Below are 15097 nucleotides of genomic sequence, written 5' to 3'. Positions count from 1 at the left end.
ATAAAAACACGTCAAAAGAGACATACGTGTGCAGTACGTACATGTACACATGTCATGAACGTAGGCCTAGTCCGTTTGGACACGGTTCATGGAGTTACATGTACATGTAATTTGGCCGCATATCCACATATTTGCTACTGCACTTGAGATCAAACTCTAACCAGAACTGAATGAGAGTTTGATCTCAAGTGCAGCAGCAAATATGTGGATATGCGGCCAAATTACATGTACATGTAACTAACTCCATGAACCGTGTCCAAACGGACTAGGCCTACGTACATGTACATGTGTACATGTACGGTGTACACGCATACCCGTACCCGTGAATTTGTGATTGAAAGTACCTAGCGATACCTCCAACGCACGAAGGGTATTAGGGAACCAGACTTCATATAGACGGCTGTTTCATGATTAGTCAAGAAAAGGCAAAAATGCCGGGTAGCAATTTTTAATGTTGGAGCAGCTGTGACCCCCCCCAAAAATCCATTTCGTGGTTGGTTCTGCGAGCCTACTCTAAAACACAAAAATGCTCTTAATTAGCTAGTGCACGAAAACAAAAACAAGTGTGTTTCAAATCTCTTCTCCAGGTAGATGCTACGTTGAACTGCAACAAGCTCGACTGCAGTAATAACAATTGAAGATGGACGAGACAAAGCCAATTCGGAACAAGAACAAAACAGGTCAATCCCACAGGTATGTGCCATCAATCTCTCTTTCAAGGCTTTCTTAACCAGACTGGTTAAGATTCATGGTCCACTGTAGAAAAATAATTTAGGATTGATACATTATTCATAAAAAATAGTGATTTTCCAAGTTGTCTGTTCCTGCCCCAAAACAAACGATGGCTATGACAGGCAGAATTAAATACACAGCCGCTAAAATAATCCAATTCCACATTTTTTCTGTAGGAGAAAATAATAACATACGTGTAGAGAGCTTGTAGTTCCCGTTTGTTTTGACCACTCATGAACACTTTACGTTTTCGGGGCTGCGATTGCACTATGAGCGGTAATGTCTCACCTCAGTAATATTTTCGGCAGCAGGACGGCAATGTTCCCGTCCAATCATTTGACTCTACAATGCTGACTTTCCTCTATCGCCATCCACGCTTTGGAAACTTTTCCAAGGTGGTCCAGTCCTGAATTCAATAACTTCAACAAGGGGATTAATCTGCTGTTTTATTTATACGGGGTAGGCGGCCCTGTCGGTTATAACTGCTGGGGGGGGGGCTGATTCGAATTACACTCGTTACAAAGATTAAGAGAACAAGCCTGAGCTTTGAAATCAAAACAATGAACCGACAAGACTAAAAACTGAATTTAAAATGAAAATAGAAATCACAAACATAAGATATTGAAATAAATCAAATACATGAAAAACAAGGGCATGAAATCAAACTAAGGCAATAAAGATAAAACTAAAGATTTCAAAGGTAACAAGACACACAAATTACGGAACAATAAAAACGTTTGAAAATTTCAGCTCGATTGAAGATTAAAGAACAAAGAAATAAATTAAACATAAAAATACAGAAACAGAATTTCGATTAAAATTAGACAATCTAATTTGGATGATTAAAGTAATTTAAAACTTCACAAACACTCGGCTCCCAGACGCTCATTTAATTTGTTCCACCAAAGGGTCCCTAAATATAGGAAAAAAAGTGGTAACCATTAAGGATTGTAAAGACACAGAGTGTACAATTAGTCTTGGACCTAGTTATGATATAATGATTATTGCGAAGAGATGACAGAGATAATGTGGAGCTATGTTATTGAAGCATCTGTGAACTTCGAACGTCCTTTGAGCACGCCACCGTCACGTGTTTGAAGATCTTTCCATAAAAGAGTTTGTTGCAAATCTTCAGTTTGTGCACTAGAATGGACATTCAAAATTGTGCTATAGCAAGACGGTTGTGTATATTTTTAAGCATGTCTTGTCAAACATAACATTTGGCAGCGCTACAATTGTCATTTGCCTTACCATAGCGTTACAAAGCAGTTTGAAATTTTTGTTTGTATAAGAGGTTCTGCAGATCTTTTCAGAAAACGTATAGTGTTCTACCATGGGCTGAGATTCCGGGGGAGGGGGGATATATTCCCCCCTCATTTTGACGTGGGGTAATCACCCCCCCTCTTTTTCAAGTCACTGGCTATGCACACACTTAACCTGCGTCACGATCTCACCTGGGATGGAGGGCGTGCTGAGCTTTCAGAAATCAACCCCCCCCATGCGACAAGAAATCTCCGCCCATGTGTTCTATACTCACTTTTTATGCTGTACAGTCGATGTGCTCGTTCCATGTACGTTTTTCATCAAGCATAACACCATTGTAATTGTAAAATTTGATTCTTTCAATCTCTTCCATATTGATGAAGATTTGGATGCCACAGATATTAGGAATTTATTGCTGTGTACCATAATTTACGAATTTAGTCTTACTTACATTGAGGGTAAGTTTGTGATTATAAAACCAAGTAGCAACTTAAGACCATTATCAGTATGGAGGTGTTCAGTATCCAACCGAGTATGAACCTTACTTCTAGTTACCGCGACACAAGATTAGAGACCGCTGATAAAAATGACAAATAGTAAGAGTCCAATAATTGAACCTTTAGGGACGCCAGTCTAAATATTGTCAAGTTTGGACAGCTTGCCCTTCCATAATCGTGGCTCACTGTCTGCCTCTAAGGTAGGAAACAACCATTTGAGCTTTTTATCCAAAATGCCAGCTTTTACATGATAACTATAGTGATCAACTTTATCAAACGCCTTTTTTTCCAATCAAGGAAGATGGCCGTTGTTACTTTCCCAGCATCCATATTATTGAGGATATGATTAGTAACATCCAAAACTAAACCGTGACTGTTGTTGAGCCATATATCTCTCCCCTTGAAGGAAACAATATAATTGAACACGAACCACCTCTTTCAGTGAGTTAAGAAACTAGTGGCAGCATTGAAATAACTCCAGATGCCAAAGACTGATTAAGTAGCCTACATGAAACACCATCTAAACCAACGGCCTTGGAAGACTTAACAACCTTGATTTGCTTACTCACCAAATTTTGCTGTTGGCGGGGGGGGGGGGGAGTTGAACTTAAAAGCTATGATCTTGTATAGTTAGCATCAGTGTCATTATAGCTTTGTGTATGAAAGAACCTCTTATTCATCAACTGAAGTGTTTTCCCAACACAGATTTCTTGGCATGATGTATTTTTAAAAGGTCGTCAGCCAAGTTGCGCTAAGCTTACATACCCAGTGTGGACTTGTGATCCAAAGATGTCCACACGATGCAGGAAAGGAAGACGTTCTGTGGACTTAAACGCGTCCACAGGACGTTTCCCCTTCTCTGAAAAAGATGTTTAGAGGCTTTTTGGGGTAGGGGTCATCTGTCGTAAAGGAGGAGGAATATAGTCAAGGAAACCTTGTACAAAAAGCCAGCTGAAAATCGTGTTCCCAGTTCAAGAAAAAGACTATGTTCACTGAGTTTTCTTAACTGCACGAAAAGAAAGGAATGTCCACAGTAGGTATGTAAGGTAAGTGTGGGTGTGTTTGTTAGTAGTCACAGGGAAGGTAATGCCTCTATTTCGACAGAAGAGCTTCTTCTTGGCATGATACATGTACATGTACGTCATTTCTACGCGCTTGGCGAAATTATTGACCTTACTGTGAATGAACTTAGCAAAACGCTCATGATCTTGGTTGCCAGATTGTTGTGTGTTAGGTCAAAAAGCATCACACTCCTAGCTACGTTCAAGCACTTCTTCGGTGAGCCAGGGTGCCTCGTATTTAGTCTGCCGACGAATCAGTTGAGGAGGGGAATGCTGGCCACACAGTAAATCAAACATGAGCTCTCTAACCCGAGACATAACTAAACGTATTTTAAAGCTCCCTATTTTAGAGGTCAAAGGTGGAACCCGAGAGTGCAAGATTATTTTCTTAAGCCCGAGCGGAAATACATCAATAACACTTAATGCATTCGGGATGTGATTAAAAAGAAGATCCATGCAGGTTCTTGTGGTTGGAAGAACTCTCGTCGGAATTGGCACAAGCTGTATGACATTTAATTGGAATTTGCAGCAAAAGTCATCAATTTTAGCAAAATATGTTACATCTAAGTGTGTTAAATTTGAAACCCTCGACTGTCAGGGTTTCACTCGAACCTGCATCTATCTTGCTAATTTTAGTCCATAGCCTTGGTCTAGAAATTCAATCGTTCTGTTTGGGAGATACACAATTTCTAAAACGATGGACCGAGTTTGCTTTACGTTTATCTTAATCCAGCATCGAATAAGGGAACGCAGATTTGTCTCTGTTATCGTGATGCCTATTAAGAATAATGGAAAACGACTTTAGCAAGCTCTAGAGGTGGAGCACACATCTCAAATACCAAGATTATGTTACGATCCCCCAAACAATACTAACAATTATATCAGTGTACTTTACTTTTGGCGTACTGCAGAGAATGTGCAAGGTAGGTCTGAAAAAAATACTGTTCCCAGTAGCCTGAACTCACCCTGGTGTCAGTGGTCTTTTTATCTTTGAACAACAACAAGAATGTATATTTTGTTTAGCACTGTTTCACATAAGACGTAATATTAATGCCTTATTGGCGATCTGCATCTACAGTTTTTTTTCGAGTTGTCCGTAGTCAATAGATTACTTGACTGGTGGCCTCTGTCTTATAACAGTTTGTTCCCAACTGGAAGACACAGTACTGAAGTCACTTATCCCTCAGTTTTTATGAACTCACTTATCCCTGAGTTTTTATGGTCATATGAGGCCCTGCATTTTGGAACTCAAGATGGCGGACATGAGGCCGCTAAAAATGGTTACAATAGATGTACTAAAACTGATGTTTACACGAACATGAACTGCAGAGAATAAGGTGCTTGGCACATCCACAGAAAATACGTAGAAAAAGACCATCTTATATACACATAAATAACACAGGTTTCTTTTTTAGCTGCATGTCTGAACACAAACCCTCAGTTGCTTTTTTGGCTTCCTGCTGTCTGTCCTACCTCTCCTCGTCACCAAGGAGGGAGCCCTTGGTTCGGTCATTCGAGAACAAAACTCGGGTGCATAATTATATAGGAGTCAGCAAGTGGCTGCGCTGATAGGACAAATCTCGCACGCGCACATTGCTGTACCCGTATGGTCTCGGGCGCGTTTCATTTTGGGCAAAAGCTGTTAGAATACCGATCTGGCTCAATCATGTCCAAAACCAGCAGTCTCTCTGGGCCTTTAGGTCTTTCCATACGGTCCTCAGTTCGGCTGGTCCGAAACGATGCGAGGTAATGATATAGTGGAACCTGCAGTAAGAATACCCGATGTGCATGTTATTGAACCGGTCACTTGTAGTAAGCGTGGCATTGAGCTTCTGCAAGCACAGACCCAGATACACGTCCTCGAGAGGCAAGTACTTGGTGTCCAAAGACACGGCATAGATTCTGCCCGGCATGTCCCCGGACAGGACGAAGCCTCCTCCGGACAGCCACGGCGGGTACACGTCACTAGGGTACAGCTCCCGGGACACGTAGTACTTGCTCTTGGGATCCCGATAGGGAGATTCGCCCTTCAGGACACGGCCCAGCGCGAAGCCCGTTCCGGGGGCTGCCGTGGCGGCCAAGTAGTCGAGAAGATTGCGGTAGCTGACGAACATGTCGTCGTCGGTCTTCATGACAAACGAGGCCTGCGGGCAGTGGGTGCTGGCCCACTTCATGGCCATCATGGTCTTTAGGGTCAAGTTCTTGTAGCTGTCCACAAAGTCCTCCATCAGGAGGTCGTGGTGTTCAACACTTTCCGCTGAAACCTTTTTGAGCAGGTGCGAAGTCGTCCCCTTCCCGAGAAGAAACAGCGTCACAATGGCTCGGTTCCGGATTTCTTTGAGGCTCCCCCATGTTTCTCTGATGGCTTGTCGCCTGTCGAAATTAGCATGTTTACTGGTTACCAACACCAGAAGGAGAACGCTTTTGGGGTGTCCCCTGCCCGGTTCAATGCACGCCATTGGTTCATCCAGCAGAAGCCTGAAGTCGTGAGGGTTAAGATGCCTTTCGTCAAGTTTACGGTGGTAAGCAGTTTGGAAGAGCTCCGTGTAGTTCGTGAAATTGGTGGTCACGGCATTACCACCACTAGCCAGGAAAGATTGGTCCCCTCTCCTGAGGATATTGCCAGGTACCCAGACATTCCACGTCTGTGTTACGAGATAGATGGTGGCGACTAAGATGCTGCCCAAATATGCGCAGGTCTTTTTGTCCGGGGCCATGATCACTGCATTGTGTGAATAAACCAATCGCGAATATGTATGTCAGTAATGTGTTTTACTCACATGATCATTATTCGGAAAACATTCGCAAGATCTAGTCACCCTACGCAAAAGATCGAGCAAAATTCGATTCAAAATGTCACACAAGTATACAGCAAATGCACCCCTTATCGTGAAGGGCATGGAGATCAAAACCTCTGAGTCCCGTAATTTCATGTGAAAGTATTATTTTAGTATTAGTATTGTTTAGCAATAGAAGAACATTAGCCATTGTTTCTGGTCCTAGATAGTAACAAAATATTACTCTGGCAAATAAGATAGATCGAAAGATCGTGGTCCAAAACATACCATAACTACGCCAAGTTTCGTATAATGAGGGACAGGTGGGTAAGGGGCCATCAAAGTTGGAAAACGAAGTTGTGCACAACCGGTGAGTCTTATTATCTGCATTATTAAGACATTTTCAAGAGGATTTCTGACGCTTAGATTCACCATTGCCGTATGTTTTCACTGCATAGTAAGTATGTAAGGCGAGCCAAATCACGATGGCCGAGTATTTGTCTCCGTATCATGCGCCCCGCATTAGAGTTTAGCTTTTAATTCACTAATAATCCATAATTAAAGGGTAGCTGCAATCAATGTTTTTTGACTACAAACCTGCAAAATGTATTTTTGTGCCTAAGGTAAAACTTATTATTTTAAACTTTGGTTTCAGTATTTCAAATGGTATTTTAATGCCATTTTGGTTTATACTAATGAGTATTTCCATATCCATGGGCAAAACTATAACGTCATCTCAGGAAAAAGCCTCAATGTTACATTGGGTTGTACACAAAAAAGGCTGCGTTTTTGTAGATTTTTCTGGATAAAGTTTTCTTTTCTTTGCTGATTCATTGTTTATGTGCATAGCAATTAGAAACCGTCAATCCCTCTCTCAGAACTGTTATCAGTTAGTAAATTCTGAGTTCACAATTTAAACAGAAATACCTATGCACTGAGCCGTGTCTCCCTAGATGACTGCACAGTAACAGCGCCCTCAATTGTCAGGAAAAACATGGATATTTTGATTGTTTAAAAAAGTGCATTTTCAGTGCTTTTAACCAAATAGGAGTGTGGAAAAGTATTCATGCATTCAAGAACCGTACAAAGATGCATCAAAATTGTGCCATAGAAAAATTCATTGCAGCGACACTTTAAACATTCCATTTTCTACTAACAGGCTTGTACTCACAGCTTTTATTATTGCAAAGGTCTGTTGCTCAATTTCCAAATGCACTCTGTCAGCAACATTTAGCATTCGCCACATTAATTGGAGACTTTCCACCTCGGTCAGGCCGACAATTCTGCTTTCTGGTCCTTACACCACGTCACATGTGACGTCATGCTTGTTTTTTTTTCCACCTGCAAAGCGTGAGAAAGTATATTATAAGTGTATCGGGCCACTGTTTTCTGAAGTATTAAAACAACTCATATTAGGGACTATTTTAACTTGATGTTGGAGCCTTTTTTGTTTTATGCTTATTTGAATTTCCATATTCATAACAAAGCTTTGAAGTCATTCAAGGCACTAAACTTTAATAATTGTTTTTCTATACATAACATTATTGTAAATTTCCATTTCTTTGGCAAATTACTGTTATGCAAATATATATGGCAATAACTCAGTGCGCAACCTTTCCTCTGAAATGTTTTCCTGAGTAACTTTGGGTTTCAACATTTTAACGTGAAAATATGTAACCTGAACAGTGCCTTCTATGAATATCTTTACAGCAACAGCGCCCTCACTCCTCCAGAAAAGCTTTGTCAATGAAAAGGAGCACTTAAAATAAACTTAAATCTAAAAGAACTTCATACTACTTCATACACTTAAGAAGTGTATCAAGACGTGTAAAACTAGTCAAAGAAAATCTCATTGCCTGGGTCTTTTAAATGATCTTAGAAAAGGAGCTTAAGAATAAAGTGGTTTAAAAATCGGCTTCACGTGCTCACAGTTTGTAAGTTGTGAACAGGTGCAACTACGTTCAAGTGGTTTCTTCACTTGAAAAATGCAAATAATCCCTTACAAAACCAAAACACACCTGCAGCGTCGCCTAAAATGAACTCATGGAACTCTGCGAATTCGAAGAATCGTTATATGAGGTCGAAACGTAACATCAGTCTTGTCAGTGCCGGTACCATGGGCATCGCCACCCCCAACCCACCCACTCCCCCCAAAAACTGAAAGGAAGCAAGGAAAAAGAGGGAAGTAGATTAAATGGGGGCAAAATTAAAGATGAAAATTACCCATACAAACACTCAAAATTGACGGTTCCCACTGTCGATCGTATATCAGTTCGTAGTTGAATGTTTTTTACGTCTCCCCCCCCTCCAATTTTCCCAGGGAAAATAGTGGTCCACCCCCCTTAAGAAAAAATCAGGGTGACGCCCACGGTCAGTTCCCGTAATTGTAACACTATGAACAACGCATGGAATAATGGTCCCGTTACTGAGAATGCGGAACTTTCAAAAACACGAACTCAGAGACTCTATCCGGTTCGTAAGTGTGACGTCACTTCAGTTTAAACCACGCCCACTGCACATGCACTGCACTAGGCATTCAGTGATCGTCCAACCATAGACCTGAAGGAGAAAATACAATGGACTGCCAACTCCAGCGGGCGCACCGCGCATTGCGCGTAAACATGTTCCGTCAGCCGGAAGCTCTGGAGTTGCCGGCACAGGAAACTTTTGGTTGACCTTTGTAGCGTTGTTCACGTGCGATGAACGAGAGCGACAGGCGCTGCGCTCGTAATTTTGCCTCGGAACTTTTCTTTTTCGTGGAAAAACAATCGCAAAATGGACGAGATAGACAACATACAAGTGTGTTATGACATTGTGATAATTATAAGTATACTAACGTGAGCATTAATAACAATTAGTGAGCCTTTAGACAGGGAAAGCTGTGTATGTATTCTTTTCTCATGCACGATCGTGACAATCGGCAAACATGATCGAGTACTACCAGGTCTGGTTGGTTTAGCCCAGCAAAACCTTTTTTTTCTGACTCGTAAAGCAATTTTTAGAGTTATAAATACTCATCTCAGAGGTGGGGTTGTCGGATTTTTCAAGGGGAAAAAATAGTACATGTTCCCCCGTTCATATTGAAGTCTTTTAAAAAATATTTTCAATGCTAGGGCTATGAGCAAATTTGTGTTTTTCTACCAGATTTAAATTTAAGGGACATCGTGTTATATTAGAAAAATGAGTGGGAAACATGAAGGTCCATAGCATAATTTCCCCAATGACTTCGTACATGTACATGCCATACTTCATAAACTGTATGTAAAACTAATAGGATCTTTATAAGCTGATTTTATAGTCAGAATTGTTTTGGGGCAAAAAAAGTGACAACATGCATCGGCTTGTTAAATTTTCAGGCAGAATATTAATGACGGGTTTCTGGCTTCCCTTGGTCAGAGGAGCAAGCAAAACTTCTAAACATTACTCAAATTGGTTTGTAAACGACCCAATCCCCCAGAATTCTGAATTACAAAATGTAAATAAACAGATTTGCAATGTACACATACAAACATTATATTTTTTTCAAGCATCTCATTTATTATATAATAGTTTCAAAGTTGTCAAATAAAATTGAGGTTTCATTAAAACATCCTGTAAGATGCCTTTCTTTATTAGTTGAATTTGTCCATATTCACGACAGGCTTTTATGTAGGAGGCGTAACTGAGGGCAGTGGTATCCCCAAAGATATGGAATAGAGCAGAGTTCTTAAATATTCTGCAGGTACTCATGTACAACATTATATGACACATATGAAATGTGTAATGTGCACTAGTCATCATGATACTTAACCTTTGGACTCTGGCATTAATATTAGTGATTAAAGAACGCCTCCTAAAATCTTCATTCTTTAAAATCAACTACTTCATTTTTTAAAGAGGTAAGATGAAATGAATGAGGAAATTGCAATATAAAGTAAGCTTGTGATTTCTTTCCTGCAACATAATTTTATTAACACTAAATATTGCTTCCCTGAGGAAAAAATCCACAGTGTGCCAGGCTGGGATCAAGCACAGAACATCCTGCATATACGGTTGAAGCATGTGGCCTGCTAAAGTTTTATGCTCCTTATGGGTGTTGCAAGTGCTAAAATGATCAATCAGTGTACTCCTTGTGGCGTCCCTTCGCACATTGTTCAAGTCCATGTGAGCCACCAAGTTAGGGGATGGTGTAATTGATGCTGGCACATCCTAAAGGAGTGGGATTCAACAAAGTATGAGTGAATAAAAGCTCGCTTGAATGGGTTCAAACCCAACTTTCTTTTATCGCATTCAAAAATGTATTGCACTTGCATTGTTTTTTTTCATTTCAAATGCCAGTTTTGAAGGTGTGACAACATTCTGAACTGTTACAATCCAAGGGTCACCAAAAGACCATATACCAATTAGTGTGAAGGAACATACATTGGTCATTCACAAGATGTTCATTAACAGTAACATTTTATTCATGATTTACAGAAAAATATTAAACTTTGCAAAAATGGTTTCATAACTACCCTTAAAAATAAATAAAAAACTAAAGGGGTTCAGATCTGCTTGGTTGGATTGGCCCAGGTTGATAACATGAACCTAAGATATGGCATCTGGCCAAGAATTACTTTTGAACAAGAGTTAAAATCTGACTTTATTGCTTTGGAATAGTTATAGCATGCATAAAATTCTGGTTACTACTCAACAAACATTTACAGAGGGGTTAACATGAGGGATTTAATACATGTGAACATCAACAGAAAAGCATTAATTGCAGTGCAATGTGGCTTAAACATCCATACATGGAGCCAGACACAAGAAAATGCTTGAAAATGAGAACAAACAAAAAATGAAACTTGTTAAAATTGCAATTTAAGAAATCAAATTTTAAACATTTAACACAGGAAAACTCAAGTCAACGACCAACTCAAACAACCATCTCGATGCACTTACCAGGACCAGGATAATTAACTTATGATGTGGGCAGAAATTCAGTGGGTAGGCTAAGTTGGCACCTGCACATACCACAAAATGAAATATGAGGAGAATTACTGTGAAGTGAAAAAGAATACTGGACCAGACCACAAGCAAGCCAACTCATTTTTTCTTATTAATTTGTACATTTTTTGTAGTTTTTATTATGTTAATATTATCACCCCACTCTTTGGCACTACTTTTACATGTTTATGATAAGCTGACGATATTTCAACTAAGCTGAAGCAGAAATAAGACTTTGGCATTAAAACCCTGATGTACCGATAGTCACATTTTATGAACTCACCTATCATGTCTACTAGTACTATAAAACAATGTCATCTTCAGATCTTGACGATTCCTAACTAGGCCTACATGGTGTTGCCTCCATTCTTATCGTTCGCATTCCGTTCCGCCTCGTCTTTTCGCTGTTTCTGGGCTGGAGCTGGCCTCTTCGGTAGGCCTATACCATAGAAACTCAACCCGCCTATTTTTGTCTTTAGGCGCTGCTTTCAGCAACTGCACAATCATTACCTGGAAATTTATGCCATTTGGAGGAGGAAATATCAACACCTTATGCACGCGCAGCACGATCAAGTATACGAACGACAGCAAAACGGAAGTTACCTGTGCCGGTAACTTCGGCACTTCCGGTTGACACAAGATCGACGTGCGCCCGCTGGAGTTGGCAGTCCATTGTATTTTCTCCTTCAGGTCTATGGTCCAACTAAGTGGGAGCCTGCAAACTGTGGCACGTCCGCGTGTATGACGAAGTTTCTTATGAACCTGATAGAGAGCCGAAATGGATACGCCACGCTCACAATTAGTGGTGTAAAAGGCATTAGCGTGAGAACCAGTGCGTGAACGAACGCAAGCGCACTCCCTTCATTGGCACCACACTTCCTGGTTCAAAAAGACGTCACACTTCGGTACTCGATGGACCGTTCCAGCATTCCAACGTGTATTATAGTGGAATATGAGTGCGTGTTATGGGTACTAAAAAGCCATAACCTGCGGTTGAGCAAATACGTGTACATGTAGCCTATGTACAGATTACTGGCTGATGGCTGATTTTCACAGACTACCACGTAGTTCTATTTTATCTCCCTCCGATGAGAAAGGAAGTGTAGGCTTCCTGGTCGGTCTACCTTTGTAATCTGATAGTTATATAGTTGAACTGATGCCATTCCAAAATGCAGCACTTCATATTAGACTTTCCATTCACCCTTCCTAGCATCTGTTAGTTTTGTCCAAATTATGTACGTACTTACTCATGGCTAGAGTTAGCAAAGTCCAACACACCGCGGCACCCGTCCGAAATCCTGTGCCTTTACATCACGGACCTAACACCGTACAGCTAGTCTGTGACCAGTTCAAACAGAAATTCCGCGCACATAAAGAAGGAATGATATGACATAACGTAGTGGCATTTAATGGAACACATGCTTTTCTACTTAGTGATCTTCTTACCGTTTTTAATGTCTTTACAACGTGGCGGACGTACCACCAGGAGCACAGACCATCCTTCCTCCACGCTCGCCCGTGTTATCAAATTAGAAGAGCATCTACAGAGGTCTGGACGTGCCATTCGACTTGTGACATCGTGAGTGTCAAGTCAGTTATACAGAATACAGAAGTGTTATTAGATTATTTTAATAACAAAAAGATATGATGCTCTTAAGACGTAGCTCTGCGATGCATCGTAGGAAATCGAAATTGTAAACACAAACGTCACAACACCGAGGCAAAATAAAGCCGCTATTTCAACTGCAAACGGCACTTCTAGAGATCCGTACAAATAAATACGATTTAACCTTGAACACATGCCCCGCAGAGAGCGTGCCCAGACAATATATATGTACAGTACATGTACATGTACGTGCAGGCGGGTACAAAGTGCAATCATTATAGTGGGATACCAGTGTTCGCCCCGTTGCGTTTAGAATTCGCACTCAGTGGTTTCAACAACAAAAGATTAGCCACTGGACGATAAAAATAATTAGCATTATGATTCCATCGCCGTGCGGGGAGCGGCACTGTTCACATTCGACCCCTCTGCTATTCACGTTATTTAATCACTGTAAAATACATCAAGCCGAAAGGTTATGTCGCAAGGTCAAACTTTAATACCTTGGGAGCTAGTGGCTTGTCTGAATAAACCGCCAACCTGTACGGCAGCTAAATAACGAGACCTACACGGTATTGTTGACACTATGAACATCTAACAAAAAAACACCCAAAAAACAAAAACAACAAAAAAACACGAATTAGTAATAACCGTGGATGCTCAATGTTAGTGCACTGTGTATCTCTTGTTAGATGTTCGTAGTGTCAAGGCGAAAAAATGGAACATGTGTACTGTACGAGTACATTTATTTTGATCCTTCAGAATAACTAGTGTGAGCCTCTCACCAGCCGATGTAAATCAATGCTACGAGGCCCGATACCGCAAGGGGGTTGACATGGTTATCATTGCCACGGCGACCGTTGCTTCTGGTTTTTCTCACATAGCTGTTTAATAATTGATAGTGCATTCTAACCTTACAGCACCCTAGATTGTTCTGAAAACAGGTGGATTGTGTCAAAATTACAACTAAAAGCAGTGTTGTATTCGAGTCCATCACAAGTCCCTTCACAAATCCCTTCAAGAGGCCAGTCTCAGGTAACAGGGTGAACAACGTTACAGCTCATTTGACTAGCCTGTGAATTGTCTTAAGACTGAATGACTCGTGGTGGACTTGTAAGGGACTTACAGGGACTTGCTGAGACTTGTGATGGACTTGTAACGGACTTACACTGACTAAAAGTAAGAGGGCGTAGATACAGCTAATTTTCACGTGCCTTCTCCATTTGATATATGGAAATACTTACGCTCGTATACCCTATTATCAAATGATAAGGGCCAGAAACGGAATAATTACGTTTATCCATAAGCGAATGTAAAAGAAAAGGATAGTTAATTTGGCCTGGGCGTTGTTAACACTGTCCGAGTACTACCGCACTAACTGAAACTCTGAATCCTGGCCTGTGTTGATTTTTGTGGCGTCCGATCTTGTGAAAGACAGGTGGATACCCGCCTTCCGTCGGCAGGCCGTGCAAGACGGATGACCATCAACCAACTTGTAATCATTACCTGTTACAGCAAAGCGCTACTTTAAAGTTGTTGATAAGTCTGCATCGTCTTCTTCACTTTTGATTTGCTTTCCCTGCTTCATCAACTTTACTGTCACGAGGGGCGTGCACCCCGGATGCGCCACAGGGGGCTTGACCAACCCCCCCCCGATCCTTTTTTTTCCTATCCGTCTTTCTGAAAACGAAGATACAGTATACGCCTATCATAACTGAAACTACTCGCTGATATAACCACCGTAGTACTCTGTGGTACTACTGGGGGAGGGGCTTGGGCATCATGTGCCTTTTTTGGGGGGGGGGTTAAATTCCGATACCCCAACAACAACTCCTGCATGATTGCAATTCCGCATAATTGATTGTCATGATTGTCATTGATTGTCACCTTTGATTATTTATGTTCTTTGTCAGTGTCGCCTGTGGCAACTAACCCATGTTCGAATCAACATGGAGGTGGTTTCAGTTTCGAACTTTCAAGTTGGGACAGGTATCCTCTCTGAGCAAAAGCACCCCCTCATTGGTTGAAAAGAGCCATATTGGTCGGGAATGTTCGTTTTGTTTGCAGCGAAGCGACCGTAACGAATGCTCTATAAAGTCGTTTGTGAACCATCGAAGTTCAGTCCCCACCAAATGAACCCCCGTTGCTAAGAAAATTGCGCCCCCTCTTGGTTTACTCCGAGGCTCATAGGAAAACCAA

General features: G+C 41.1%; 2 protein-coding genes across 10 annotated transcripts in view; one reads left to right on the top strand and one right to left on the bottom strand.

Moving 5' to 3' along the window:
- The window catches only part of LOC110976980 (thyrotropin-releasing hormone receptor-like), a 191224-nt gene that overhangs the window by 113766 nt on the left and 62361 nt on the right, over positions 1–15097 (top strand). For 2 of the 3 annotated variants that reach the window (XR_015424594.1, XR_015424595.1), the window contains exons 4-5: positions 588–693; positions 12782–12874. The gene's annotated coding sequence lies outside the window, so the exon portion shown is untranslated. The remainder of the gene's footprint in view (positions 1–587; positions 694–12781; positions 12875–15097) is intronic. The other variant, XR_015424593.1, reaches the window with a different exon arrangement.
- LOC110990295 (beta-1,3-galactosyltransferase 1-like) lies at positions 697–13120 on the bottom strand. Of its 7 annotated transcripts, none has more exons than XM_087133839.1 (5): positions 12742–13089; positions 12543–12633; positions 8349–8487; positions 7502–7671; positions 697–6275 (listed from the first exon to the last, which is right to left on the bottom strand). In XM_087133839.1, the coding sequence occupies exon 5, from the start codon at positions 6268–6270 to the stop codon at positions 5218–5220; it is 1053 nt and encodes a 350-aa protein (XP_086989965.1). In that variant the 5' UTR covers positions 6271–6275; positions 7502–7671; positions 8349–8487; positions 12543–12633; positions 12742–13089; the 3' UTR covers positions 697–5217. The 7 variants fall into 7 exon arrangements, 5 of the variants coding, with proteins under 5 accessions (XP_086989965.1, XP_022110888.1, XP_022110892.1 ...); XR_015424598.1 differs by lacking the exons at positions 697–6275; positions 7502–7671; positions 8349–8487 and adding exons at positions 9819–10518; positions 11251–11312; positions 11899–12057 and having other exon boundaries at positions 12742–13115; XM_022255196.2 differs by lacking the exon at positions 8349–8487.

The sequence above is a fragment of the Acanthaster planci genome, linkage group LG02 (genome assembly GCF_054643075.1).
Source record: "Acanthaster planci isolate LZ-2023a linkage group LG02, COTS_SCS, whole genome shotgun sequence".
Taxonomy (NCBI): domain Eukaryota; kingdom Metazoa; phylum Echinodermata; class Asteroidea; order Valvatida; family Acanthasteridae; genus Acanthaster; species Acanthaster planci.
The sequence above is the reverse complement of the archived record's forward strand: the minus strand, read 5'-3'. Positions and strand labels throughout refer to the sequence as shown.